This window comes from Rosa rugosa, chromosome 6 (genome assembly GCF_958449725.1).
Source record: "Rosa rugosa chromosome 6, drRosRugo1.1, whole genome shotgun sequence".
Taxonomy (NCBI): domain Eukaryota; kingdom Viridiplantae; phylum Streptophyta; class Magnoliopsida; order Rosales; family Rosaceae; genus Rosa; species Rosa rugosa.
The window spans coordinates 15,810,723-15,824,450 of record NC_084825.1 but is presented as its reverse complement, the minus strand read 5'-3'; the positions used below and the strand labels follow the sequence as shown (position 1 = coordinate 15,824,450).

General features: G+C 36.3%; 2 protein-coding genes across 2 annotated transcripts; both read left to right on the top strand.

Moving 5' to 3' along the window:
• Positions 1–7,172, top strand: LOC133718316 (chlorophyll(ide) b reductase NOL, chloroplastic). Its single transcript, XM_062145128.1, has 13 exons — positions 1–301; positions 700–768; positions 1,901–1,962; positions 2,148–2,234; positions 2,977–3,044; positions 3,152–3,200; positions 3,284–3,369; positions 4,899–4,956; positions 5,606–5,656; positions 6,357–6,407; positions 6,489–6,530; positions 6,758–6,868; positions 6,996–7,172. The coding sequence occupies exons 1-13, from the start codon at positions 52–54 to the stop codon at positions 7,041–7,043; spliced, it is 1,032 nt and encodes a 343-aa protein (XP_062001112.1). The 5' UTR covers positions 1–51; the 3' UTR covers positions 7,044–7,172.
• Positions 7,173–8,498: 1,326 nt separating this feature from the next.
• On the top strand, positions 8,499–13,381 carry LOC133717563 (probable inactive leucine-rich repeat receptor-like protein kinase At3g03770). The gene is made up of 7 exons (XM_062144286.1): positions 8,499–10,103; positions 10,300–10,430; positions 11,290–11,530; positions 11,882–12,087; positions 12,174–12,223; positions 12,716–12,827; positions 12,940–13,381. Exons 1-7 carry the CDS (start codon positions 8,750–8,752, stop codon positions 13,186–13,188), a joined length of 2,343 nt encoding a protein of 780 aa, XP_062000270.1. The 5' UTR covers positions 8,499–8,749; the 3' UTR covers positions 13,189–13,381.
• The last annotated feature ends 347 nt before the right edge of the window (positions 13,382–13,728 follow it).

Here is a 13,728-nt window from a genome sequence, read left to right as displayed (position 1 = left end):
GTTGAAGGGCAGCTGGTTAGTTTTATCCGGACTTTGGTGTTGGTGTCAGCAATGGCCGTCAACGTTTCCACCTCTTCCCCAGCTCTCTTCTCATCCAAATCCGACCATTCCTTGTGTTTTCGTCGGTCCGACCCACACCCCAATTTCCCAAAATTCGACCGTTGCAGTTTTCCTCGACATAACCCTCCAAGACTGAGCAGCTATGCTACGAATGCTTCATTACTAAGAGCCAAAGCCTCTCAGAATACAAGAGAGCCCATGCTTCCTCCTTACAATGTGCTCATCACCGGTTCAACCAAAGGTCTCTTCCTTCATTTTTTTACTGACACAATATTCTTGCTTTCAATATTTCTGGAAACTTGGGTTGCACTGGATGAGTATGGTTGCAATGTGTTCTTCCACCAAATTTCCTGTTTTGAGTTCTGCCCTTTTATTCTTTTGCTTGTCTTGCCAAGCTGCCCACGTTCAAATATATGGAACGAGGTCCAAGGAAATTCTACTGTATGGTTGTAAACAGCAACCAACATTTCATTTGGTGAACTAGCTGTCTTGCACCCAGCACCCCTTGATAAATGATTTTATATATTAAAGACTTGTATAGTACTAATCAATTCAGGTCAATCTACATATATATTATTTGTTTTGAAATATATTTTCTACTTCTAATATGCCTTCAGTTTCCCCGTTATCCTTAATCAGGTATTGGTTTTGCTCTAGCCAAAGAGTTCCTCAGAGCAGGAGATAACGTTGTGATTTGCTCTAGATCAGGTTCGTTCTGATTTAATGTAACTATTCTGAAATCCCCTTCACATATGTGGTTTCATTGATTCAGTGTTAAAGTTCTTGCGGTTAGCTGTGACATAACATATCTTATTGATTTTGCTAGTTTTACTCACTTTTGCCTGTCCCTGTATTTTCATATTTAAGTCTTTTGCGCTTTTAATAAAAATGTCGTGTGAGAGTTTAGAGTGCTGACACTTTTCCTTGAAGACAAAATGTATCACATATCATGATGATCTGATTGTATTATGATAACTTCTTTAGAGAGGGATCCATAATCAAAATAGGTAGCACGATCTGCATTAATCATTTTCAGGTCATATGGTCAATTGTAAGCAATTTAAAGTCTTTAATTCATTGAAATATCTTTACTGATTCCTGCCAATAATCCAAGCCGAGAATAACTTGAAATATGCAGAGTACACAAACCATTTCAGCAATATCCTCATTAGATCGAACCTGTCAGTCAAAGGGATCATAGTCATTTGATGCTCCAGGTTTATTCTTTGGACTGTGCATGTGCAACAAGAGACACTTGTTTTCCCTATATAAGTGGTTCACACTAGGAGCAGAATTTTGTACGTTGAATCTCTGATGACCCTTTGAAACCACATCAAATTTTAAGTGAACGTGCACAAGTAATATTGCAAAACAAAAAAAAAAGTCAATAGAGGCCAGGGGTTTGGGTCAGTTCTGGAGTTGCTACATTTATAATTGGGAATATTTTAATGATTATTAACTTAATTAGGAAATTTTGCTATACTTATATCAAGCAATTCAAGAAAGATTTATTTTATTTGTTTTCACTTCTTCTTTTCATTTTTTTTCTTCAACTTATTGAAGTTTCTTCTAGTATTTATTTTCCTTGATAGAAATTGTAAATTCACTAGCTAGTTGACTAATTGACTTTGTTTATGAGTATCATTGATAAAATAATGATCTTCATCATCTTATATGTTAAAATTCATTCTGAAGTTTAAAACCGATTGGAAAGGAGACGTGATTTGAGAATTTATTTCAAGCTTACTATTGAAGTACCAAGTGGTTGGTTCTTTTAATTGCTTAGTTGCTTACCTTTTGATGTCTTTTTTTATTTTATTTTATTTTTTTGTCTCCATAGCTGAACGAGTTGAATCTGCTGTTCAGAGCCTTAGAGAAGATTTTGGCGAGCAGCGTGTGTGGGTGTGTCCTTTGAGACTTTTATGTTTTATGTTTTGATTTTTTTCTTTATTATTATTGTTTGCAGGTGCACTTGTGTGTGTGTGTGTTTTTGGCAGTTTTTGCTTGTAATTTCAGGCATGGGGTTTATATTTTTGCTACTACTTCACGGCACTGGTTCTAACTAATTTTCAATTCTTTCTTTACAGGGTACTAAATGTGATGTTAGGGAAGGGAAAGATGTGAAGGACTTAGTGGCCTTTGCACAAAAGAACCTGAAATACATTGATATATGGGTACTGATGTTTGATCCTTGTTTTTTATTTTTATTTTTTATTATTATTATTATTCCTTTTATGTCACCCCTCTATGCATTGTTTTGTATTAGTTATATACTTATGCTTAAGAATTGTCACTACATTCAAGACTGGTTAAGTGCTCTTGCTGATTATCTGAACTCATTATTCTAAGTGAATGTTAGCTTGATAGGTTTTTTTGTTTGAAGTTTTTTTCTCATATACAAATTCTTTAAAGATATGTTTCTGATTATGCAATCCTTGTAACAAAATATGTCTTACTGAGTAATGTCCAGTTAGCCCAAGTACTATGTTTGACTACTATGAGTTCTTTTGAAGAATTGAATACAATTGTATTAATAGTACCTCTGGTATTAATAATACATTTGCTTCCAAAAATTCCAACCTTATATTAAGAACTACCCTCAATGTATTCCTCTGCATTCTAAAAGTTGCATCACAACTAGATAGTGAGAAAGTGTAGGATACTTTGGGATGTTATTTTGTGGAATAATTTGATGCTAGGCTTTTCATTTTTCTGCCATAGTCATTAAAACTTCTCCAACAAATACGTGTACTTTCTTTATGCATAAATTTTCTTTCTCATTCATTCACTTTCAATTCATGTAGCAGTTAATGTTGTCAACTTCTTGATGGTTTCTTTCATTTTGCTTCATTAAAAAAGATTATTTTATTTGAAGAAGATTTAATTCTATCTTGTCCTATGGTGAGATTGATGCAGATTAATAATGCAGGATCAAATGCTTATAGTTATAAACCCCTGGCAGAGGCTTCAGATGAAGATCTTATGTGAGTTTTCTGGTCCTCCTTATTGTTGTCTTTCAAGTTCATTACCGTTTTTCTATCTACCATATTTGTAATACATTGGGTTCATGATTTTGAAACAATATGTGCAGTGAAGTTGTCACCACAAATACACTTGGTTTGATGATATGTTGCCGTGAGGTAGAAAGTTCTCTTCCTTTGTAAGTGGCCTGTACTAAGCTGATTCTCATGCAGAATTGTTGTCTTGCACTCTTGGTCTTTAGGCAATAAAGATGATGTTGGACCAGCCTCGAGGTGGTCATGTTTTCAACATCGATGGAGCTGGTTCTGATGGAAGACCAACCCCAAGGTGCTACATCAGTTTCCCTTAGCTTTTTATATCTACTGTTGGATAGAATTCTTAGGTCTATATGATCATCAACAACCATATTCTTGTTTGAGTGGGAACAGTTATTGATTTTGGAGGTTTTCCTGGTAAATGGCTGAATACAAGTGGGCAACACTGAATTTACGTTAATGGAATCCTTAAAGATCTTGCAACCCTGGATCTTGTCACTAGAATATCTAATAAAGTGGTATCTGTCACCATATATGTAAAACTGATAGAGGAAGGCACAAAACTACAATTTGGTTTACCTTAGTTTTTAATTATCACTATGGAGAAACTAAATACTCCTGTGTATTCATTTGCCTCCAAAATTACTCACATAGTGCCCCTGGCTTTTGTGTCAAGTTTCAGTTTTTATCCTCATAATCACCTTGTTGACAGCATTGTCAGCTGCATACTGGTACCATCACACAGAACATGTTGCCTTCCTTTACTTGGATTTGGTCTTTTTTGGCACTGCGATACCAACCAGCCATGTGCACTGCCACATCTGATGATACCGCTAGAATAAGTCTCCTTTAATACTTCTATGCATCATGTTCAAAGTTCACTGGTAGTGTGGTTCAAGTAGGATGCTGATATTATTACATGATATTGTAAGCTGTCATAGGTTCAACCAGTGGCAGACCCAGAATTTTATTTATACGGGGGCGTAATGAAAAATAGATCGAAAAATTTAAACAAGAAAATTAGAGACAATTCGTTGTTTAGCACAACTTGTAAACATTGAATGTCATACAATAATAATCAAACTAAAAATTGAGAGAAAATCTATTGCCAATTTACAAGTTAGGAGGTTAAAGAAAGAAACAATTGTAAAAAACTAAAAATAGAGAGAAAATCTAATCTGTGTCGGTGACTCGTTGTGCAGCAACACGCCAACAGAAGTAAGCCAAGTAGAAACAAAGTTATTTCGTAGAAGAGTTTTTTGCTTTCACAAGTTTTTTATCTTCTAGTGCTTCCTCTCAACTCTCAACCAAACCAATTTTGTTAAACTTTTTCTTCTGTTTGCAATTTTCTTCTATTTTTTCTTTATATTTTGGACTCTTGGTGCCCGCCCTCTTCTACTGTTGCTTACCCTTGTTTAAATTTTTAATCAAACATTGATTAAACATGGAGATCAGTGGTGACTGTCTTCTATTGTTAGTTACATGGAGTTCATCATTTTCTATTATTAATAAAAGCACTTAGTCCAAAACAATAGAGTTTTACACTTTGGTTTGGCTGCCTTTTGACCGACACATTAGACTTAGTGGGGGCTTATATATTAATTATAGACTAAACGTTTATCAGCTGAATCAATTAACTAATACTAGAAGAACAAGTGAGTGGGCGCATCAGCCCCCACTTGTCCCAAGCTGGGTCCGCCAGTGGGTTCAACTACATTCTCTTAATTCTTAGGTACATGCGTGTGATATGAATCTGTTAAGATGCACTTTCTGGGTCATTGTTTTGTGATAGCTCATTCTGTGTTTTGTATAATTCCATAGGTTTGCTGCATATGGAGCAACAAAGCGTAGTGTGGTGCATTTGACAAAATCATTACAGGTACACCTTGTTGATTATTACTCGTTGTTAACTTGAGGGCACATGTTCTATTTAAGGTTTAATGATGTTCACTTTTCTTTCGTAAGTATATCAATACAATTTCCAAAAGGATCATACCAGAACTCACACCACCTTAATCACAAAATTGCAGCAACTATGTTCCCTTAATTTTTTCACTTCATGTTTTCCAATTTTATCAACTGTACGTGCGCGTCACTCAGAATCCCCAAAAGAGCATAAGATTGTAAGATGAGAAGGAGGTATAATGGGATTTCCCAAATTAATTTATGCCCAAAAGAACAAGTCTATACTCAGTAGCCTTAAGTCCTGGATTAATCATTTCTTGTTATGAGCTAAACACCTATAGAGAAAGGTTTTACAACAGAATTTTAAAGGGTAAAAATGAATGAAAATTTATGAATACTGTAACAATGTGCATTTCAAGTTGTGAGATATAGTGAAGAGAGGATGGGGTTTGAGCAAAATACTCTCTGTTTAAGATGCTCCGATTTCTCCCTCTATTTGTTTCTCTTGTTCCTTTTCTGATTTATGTGGAAGCAGAATGAACCCTCCTTTTTACAGTTTCTCTCCCCAGATAGGAATTGTGGTTTCTTTCAAATAATAATATGCAACTCAAAGTCTTTTGCAGGCAGAATTACAGATGCAAGATGTCAAGCAAGTCATAGTGCATAACTTGTCGGTACGCAATTACATGCTCAATGGAATTTTTTCTGTCCTTTTATTTCTCTTCTCTGAAAAAAGAAATAGAAAAAAGAGAAGCAATTTTCCGCACACTTATATGACAAATTGTGAGATATAATGTTTGCCATGTTGGTATTAGCTATCACGTTGATGCTTTGCTACTACTACCCTGCAAATATATGGTCCACCCCATTTTTTTGGCAAGTTTCTCTGTATGTATAAATGTGTGCATATACTTTTGAGGTATCAGATTGTTGGGCACTGCCCAATGTCTTCCAATGATCTGAACCTTAATTTAGTAGGATAGCATTAACTGAATCAGAAGCTATGTAGATAGCTATGGCCATATAAATTGTTTGAACACAGCGTTCCTTATAAACACTGATATAATAATGTCTGGTAAAATGGTAAAACTATTTACAATTTGGTTAATTCTTGGACGATGATCATTGAAAAAGACCTGACATATAACATTTGGAAATATTAGACAATTTCGTAGAATCGTCTGACTTGAGAAGGATATACTTGCTAAGAATGGTGCCTGTAGATATATAAATATATCCATGTACAGTATCACCTCATCTTGCCTCTATGATAGTTCAGTAGTTCTTCTAGAGAAATGTCATGCTACTTTGTTTGGTTATGAATTATGAGTAGTATTTCATTCTTTCACTTAAGTCAGTGTTGTTGCATTGCAGCCAGGGATGGTTACAACTGATCTTCTCATGTCTGGTGCAACTACGAAGCAGGTTATATACTCCTCATAGAATATTTTCCTTAAATATCTTCTGCACAGTTTGTGATTAAATAATATAACTTGTGGTTTGCAGGCAAAGTTTTTCATCAATGTTCTGGCAGAACCAGCTGAAGTGGTAAGAATTTGTTCATCATCCAAGAGTATAATTATGTATGAGTCTCTCTATTGCTTCTGTTTTCCCTCAAGATGGTTTGTGATCATTCACAAACTATTTGGTCTTTTCTGGTCATAAAATTATGAAGGCTACCATCTTGTCGTGTCTTAAATTCAAAATCTCCCTATTTTGTGGATTGAGTCTCATGTTTATTTGGTCTTACTTGTGGTTGGCCATGGATGTCATAGGTTGCCGAGTATCTTGTTCCAAATATAAGATCCATCCCTACCAAGGGATCAATGAAGCCCACTTACATCCGTTTCCTAACAGGGATGAAAGCCTACTCCCAGATATTCTCAGTTAAGTAAACCAAAGAAATAGCCAAATTTATAATAAATATGATCATGGACATAAGATCTCATGGTTCTAGTAATTTTCTTTAACAATACCTCGTCACCATCCTAATTTGTTTCAATTGATCCACAGAGATTTGCTTTTGGTGCAAGAAGGAACAGATATTTGCTCGAAGATTAAATATTACAGTGTAATTTTTTATCTGATCCTTTCCATCTGATTTTGTAGTGTAAATTACAGAGTTTTGTGTAATATAATTTCAAACTTGTGAGGAATATATCTAGTTTGGTGTATATTGCTTTACTGGTACGATTGTGGAGCCGTATGTCGCCCTTTTTTTTTTTTTTTTTTTTTTTTTCTAGGAGCTCAGAGAAAGTGGATGGAGATCCACATCCTTAAACGCCCAATAATGGTTCAATTATTAAAACACCTTTACATATGTTACCCTTCCACTAAGAAATTTTCTTTATGTATTTGTTACTTTGAAGGAATTGCTAGCGGGACTCAATTTGCAAATCCTATTCCGGGGTTCCGTTTAGAGTTTAGGTCTCCATTAATAATGGTTCCCTCTTGCCGTCCCTGAACGGAACCCGATCGGAATACAGTGTCTTCAGGTGAGCAGTAGACGAATTGACACGGTTGTCATCCAGGCTGGTCTGGTGCAAATCCAATAGCAGAAGCCATCCACAGAATAATGAATGTAGTGCAGGCTCACAAGTGACCCGTGACCAACAAATATTTGTTTGCTAGCTTTCTAGAGGAATGGAATGGCCATGCATGTTTAGTTTTCCTCTAAGAAAATGATTGATTTGGAGCTATGTTATTACCTGGGGCATCTTTTCTCTCCACTACTGTAGGCACTAGGCAAGTGATCTTGTTAAGCTTCACGTTATATTATAACAAACAAGTACGTAGTGTTATTTTTATAACATCTATGCTCCCGTGAACCTCTTAGAGCGCATCAGGTATTACAAGTTGTCTCTTTTTTATTTTATTTTTTGGTCTGAAAATCCCTGAATATGACAATATACAATGACCCTATGTTTTTTTCCTGTGGAAGTTCATTGAGAATATACATGGCCCAAATATTGTACAAGTTTTCCTTTGGGACCATGTGTTCAGTTTTTTAGTTTGAAAATCCCTGAAGATGACGATATAAAATTACCCTATGTTTTTTTTTTTTTTTCTGTGGAACTTCATTGAGAATATACACGCTCAAATATTGTACAAATTTTCCTTTGGGAGTGTGTTACAGTTTCTTATATAAAAGACAAATGCATGTCTCTGACACTAGTGTATATTTCTTTTATGTGTGCACTTTATTCTTTGTCACTTACAAAATTGGCATTAATATTTGCTGCATAATCTACTTGTCCTTGCCCCTTGAAAACTTCAATGTGCCGTTAATTTCTGAAAGTACTTGTGAGGTCATTATCAACCGACTGGATGAGATGGAGTGGAAACCTTACTTTGCAGCCACCTATGAGTTATGACTGTGAGTTGTAACTGCATGGGATAAAGAGAGAGTAACAAATCAAATTAAAGAGATAGCTAGCTAGGTTGGTGGTAATCAGCGTAATTAGCACATTTTTAAGTAGTTGAGTTCAGAACTTTAATTATTGAAGAGAGAAGAGAGAAGAGAGAAGAGAGATGACCAAGAAAAAGACAATAAAACAAAACAAATTATTGAGGGAAATATTACAAAGGAATCAAGTGATGCAGTTAAAGATGACATCTTAGGAATTATCAGTCATTCATTCAGTTCCCAAAAATTATGCTGCTGGGTTTAAGGCAAGAAGAACAGGGAATAGTACCATAGCAGCAATAGAGCCCTCAACTTCTTGTTGGCTGAAGCTTCAACTCTGGTTGGAGGTTTTGGGTCATTAATGGCAAAACCTGTTTACCCTTCACATCTTCTCTTCTTCCTGTTGGTGGTTTTACTTTGTTTCCATCACTCACAGCAATCCCAGTCCCAGTCCCAACAATGGCAGAGCCTTGTGGAAATCCAGAAGCTTCTTAACTACCCCTCAGCTTTACGTAGCTTCAAGTACACCAGAAGAGGCAGAGGCCTGTGCAGCATTGAACCAACCCCATCTTTGACTCTAGCCTGTTATCAAGGCAACATAACCCAGCTTCACATCACTGGCAACAATGAGTTTCCTCCTCTGCCTAGTGATTTCTCATCTCACTCTTTCTTTGCAAGTATTGCTCAGTTACCAAGCTTGAAAGTTGTTTCTTTGACTTGTCTTGGTTTATGGGGTCCTATCCCTCCAAGTATTGCTCAGTTATCTTCTCTTGAGATACTCAATGTCAGCACAAACTACTTGAGTGGAACCATCCCTCTTCAAATTTCATCCCTCAGAAACCTTCAGACACTCATACTTGACCACAACAAGTTCACCGGTCAAGTCCCAGCTTGGTTAAGCTCACTGCCAGTCTTGTCGGTTTTGAGTTTCAAGAACAACTGGCTTAATGGGTCTCTTCCGTATTCTTTCTCATCTTTGCAGACACTCAGAGTTGTCTCTCTCTCCCACAACTACTTGTCTGGGGAAGTCCCTGATCTTACCAACCTGACAAACTTGCAAGTTCTTGATTTGGAAGACAACTATTTCGGGCCACATTTTCCGAGTTTGCCTAACAAGTTAGTCACACTTGTGCTGAGGAAGAACAAGTTTCGCTTGGGAATCCAGACCACATTACACTCCTCCTCCTGGTTTCAGCTTCAAAAGCTGGACATCTCATTGAATGGATTTGTAGGACCATTTAGGCCATCATTGTTGTCTCTGCCTTCCATTAATTATCTCGACATTGGTGGCAACAAGTTCACTGGAGTACTCTTCAAGAACATGTCTTGCAATGCTGAGCTTGCTTTTGTCAATTTATCCTCAAATCTCTTGACAGGGGAGTTGCCCGATTGTGTTAAAAAGACCAGGATTTCTCTGTATACTCAGAATTGCTTAGCAAATGAAGATCAGGATCAGCAACCTTCTAACTTGTGCCACAATGAAGCTCTGGCTGTGCAAATACCGCCGAGTAAGGAAGAGCATAAGAGACATTATGCTAAGCATGTAATTGCATCAAGTGCAGTGGGGGGTATTGTTGGTGCAATTGCACTTGTTGGTCTAATTTTCGTGGCGGTTAAGAGGTCTAACGGCAACCAAACTACTAAAAATCCTCGGACAAGGTTCATTACCGACACTGCCTCAGCAGTGAACACAGCTAAGCTCCTCTCAGATGCAAGTAAGTTCAATTCTCTTTGCTTTACTTCATATGCATGTCAGAGGTCGTAGCTTATCTTCTGAATTTGGAGTTATGAAAGAAAAATATATACTAAACTTTTCTATATGATGTCAATTTCAAATTTGAGTAGCATCAATGCTCTGAGATTTCAGGAGATGTTCAACCCATTTTTGATAATAGAGTCTCTTCTTTGCAGAATACATATCAGAAACAATGAAGATGGGCGCTAGCCTTCCTGCTTATAGAACTTTTTCTTTGGAGGAGCTCAAGGAAGCTACCAATAACTTTGATGATTCGACACTACTAGGTGAAGGTTCAGATGGACAGGTATGCATTCTCTATGTGACAAATACTTTGTGAAAGACATTCTTTGAATTCAATGCTCTCTACCTAAATGAGTCCATCTGTCTTCAACTTCAAGTTGAAATGCACAAAAATTCTTTTCTTATCGAAGAATCTCAAAAGAGATTCTTTCTTTTAGTCCATTGATGATGTAGTTACATACTTCAAGGTTAAACACAACTTGGGAAAAAATACATTTCAACAAGCGGAATGCAACCACTTAGGAACAGCTTGGACGATACCACATTTTTTGCTTAGCCATTGATGCTGGATGATCAATGTATATAGGTTTTGATTTCCATGCAATGTTATGGTTCTGGGACTTAATTGAAGAAATACATGGTGGAAACAACTGTTATATAGTCTTGCCAGGAATGATTGACGAAGTACAGTCCTAGATTACAGTTTAGCAACATACAGGTCATGTATCTGACAGGAGAACATTACCGTATGTCTTTTCCATACGTGTACATAGCAGTCCCTTTAGTACGTGTCCATTTACCATATCTAGACAGATATGCTTCCAGTTTTAGAAATTTATATTATCAATTATTTGAAGCCTATCATATTCTTCTCTATAATCCTCTTTGAATTTATCATAAATTTTACCTGTTATGATCGAGAAGATTCACTAAAGGCTAGGCAGCCAGTCATTGATTGATGTTGTATTCCTGGATTTCCTTTCATTTCTCTCCACAACAATCATGAAGGTCCTCATGTGAATATTGAATAGTTGATTGAAAGCAATGTGCTTCTCATTCTTCACTACAATTCATAAAGGTTCTTCCATTCCAACTGGCACTGCCTCCTAATCATTTGTGTTTTTCTTCAACAATGATGTCAGGTTTATAGAGGAGAACTCCCTGATGGAACACTTGTGGCTATAAGAGGTACAAAAATGAGAAAGAGGCATAATCCGCAGGTCTATACGCACCTTATTGAGCTGTTTTCAAAACTGAGACATAGCCATTTGGTTAGCGCTCTTGGACATTGCTTGGAGTTCCATCCAGATGATTCAAGTGTCAGTAGACTATTTCTTATATCTGAGTTTGTTCCTAATGGAACGCTACGAGGCTGCATCTCTGGTAAAGTAGCCCTAATTATCATTTACATAATTTATTCACTTCTAATAACAAATGGTACTTCATAGTTATTTTATGGAGACATAAAGAATATGTTCTTACTTTTTCTATGCTTAATGCATGCATCATATGCCAAATTACATTTCATTCAATAATCTTTCATATTCTTTCGGCAAAAATACTTCTAGGTGAAACCTTCTTAACTTTTCAACATGACTGTGTTATACAATATAGTTAGAGGGAGAGTCATCTGTTGTGTTAATATTCTTGCTAAACTGTTTTCTTCTTCTTTAATTAATAACTGTTTTAGAATTTTCAGGACTTGCATATTTTCCCTAACACTTGGTTTTGCAGAATCACGTCCAGGACGAAAGCTTACATGGGCACAAAGAATAGTAGCTGCAATAGGAGTTGCAAAGGGAATTCAGTTTCTGCATACAGGGATTGTTCCTGGTGTGAAATCAATTAATCTGAATATTAAAAATGTCTTGATGGATCATGATCTTCATGTAAAAATAAGCAATTATAGCCTCGCTCTTTTAGCTGAAAACAGGGGAGTGGTAAGGCATAAAAAGCTCATATGTTTTAGTGAATGTTTCCAATTGACCTTGTTCTCCAAGTTAACTGCTGTTTTGTACGCCTTCAGGTGGGCACTTCAGCTGCTTCTCCCTCACCAAAAGGAAGCTTTCAGGCAAGGTAGTAACAGTTTTTTGCCAATATTATACTTGAGTCGCATTAGTTTGTTTCGTCAAATATTTACCACTTTCTACAAATTACTAAATTTACGGGCGTCAACTGCCATAATTAGTTGCTGTTTCCTCAGGAATCCAAATCTCAATTTAAGTTCCTTCAAAGCCTTTTTGTTAACCAGATATAATTCTCTAAGTTTGAGTTACTGATCATCATTAAGAACAATGCACTATTTTATTTCTCATAGTTGATATTACTACCTTCTAGCATCATTTTGTCATTTCTGGTTTTCCACTCCATTTCAGCTACATTATTTGGCTTTGTTAAATCAGACACTGGCAGTGGAAAATGCCAACAATCTCAGACATTTGGCCTGTATTTTCTTATGAACTGTTTCAATATTGATTCACAATACTCTTAAAAGCTCTCTGACGTCTACTTTGTGCTGATTTCAAAAGCAACGTCTGAGCTGGTTTTTCACTTTTCTATGTGTTGCAGGGTGAAACATGAATGCAAGAACGATGTTTATGACTTTGGAGTAATCTTGCTAGAAATCATTTTGGGGAGGCCCATCATGTTCCAGAATGAAGTTGGTGTCTTGAAAGACCTTGTGAGTGTTATCTATCAAATAAACTGGTTCCTTCTTTTGCTCAAACATTCGTATCCAAAATTTGCTTTTGATGTCCAACTAAGGCAGCAATTTTGTTTTGGGTTTTGCGTAGCTACGAGAAAGTTTAAACATTGACGACACAGCTCGAAGGAGCATTGTCGATCCATCAGTGCACAAGGAGTGCTCAGATGAATCACTGAAGACAATGATGGAGATATGTGTGAGGTGTCTGTCCAATGAGCCAACTGATAGGCCTTCAGTGGAAGACATTCTTTGGAATTTGCAGTTTGCAGCACAACTCCAGGATTCAGCATCCCTTCTAGACTCACCTGTCTCATCAAATCATTCCCAAGAAGTCTAAAGTATCTAGATAACTTGGCTAGACCTCCCTTCTATCCCGGCATGGATTACTTATTATATCTAAGCATTAGGTTTTTGCATGTGTTGTACCAATAGGATACAAGATAGATGTACAAGCTCCTATACAAGTCCATAATATTTGTTTCATATTACAGTTTTGTTTCGGTATTATATATTTATGTTTATTTAGTTTCCATCTCCCCAAAGTCCAGTGTCTGAATTCAGTCGTTGGGGTTAGCCGAAGTGGTAAGGGGGTTGCGAATTTGGTTAAAATTAGGTTAGATCAGGAGTTTTATTCCTGACTGATGTAAAAAAAGAAAAAATATCTACACACAAAAAAAATATTTAAAAATTCACATCGAAATTTTGTCCGAAATTTCTCTGAAATTTCTGTGTAATTTGTATGTCAATGACAATGAATTTTTTACTTCATACTTCATAGAAAAATATGAAATTTTGTTTTTTATTTTTATTTTTTTTGCAATCAAGTTGAACACAACAAAAAACCTTTTTTCTTTTATCTGCTACAACATGATTCTCT

Excerpts from the sequence above, each read along its gene's own strand:
- LOC133718316 (XM_062145128.1), top strand. The coding sequence starts at position 52 with ATGGCCGTCAACGTTTCCACCTCTTCCCCAGCTCTCTTCTCATCCAAA. Across the intron at positions 3,045-3,151 it reads GCTTCAGATGAAGATCTTAT|TGAAGTTGTCACCACAAATA; the intron begins GTGAGTTTTCTG and ends CAATATGTGCAG. Across the intron at positions 4,957-5,605 it reads ATTTGACAAAATCATTACAG|GCAGAATTACAGATGCAAGA; the intron begins GTACACCTTGTT and ends AGTCTTTTGCAG.
- LOC133717563 (XM_062144286.1), top strand. The coding sequence starts at position 8,750 with ATGGCAAAACCTGTTTACCCTTCACATCTTCTCTTCTTCCTGTTGGTG. Across the intron at positions 10,431-11,289 it reads GTGAAGGTTCAGATGGACAG|GTTTATAGAGGAGAACTCCC; the intron begins GTATGCATTCTC and ends CAATGATGTCAG. Across the intron at positions 12,088-12,173 it reads TAGCTGAAAACAGGGGAGTG|GTGGGCACTTCAGCTGCTTC; the intron begins GTAAGGCATAAA and ends GTACGCCTTCAG.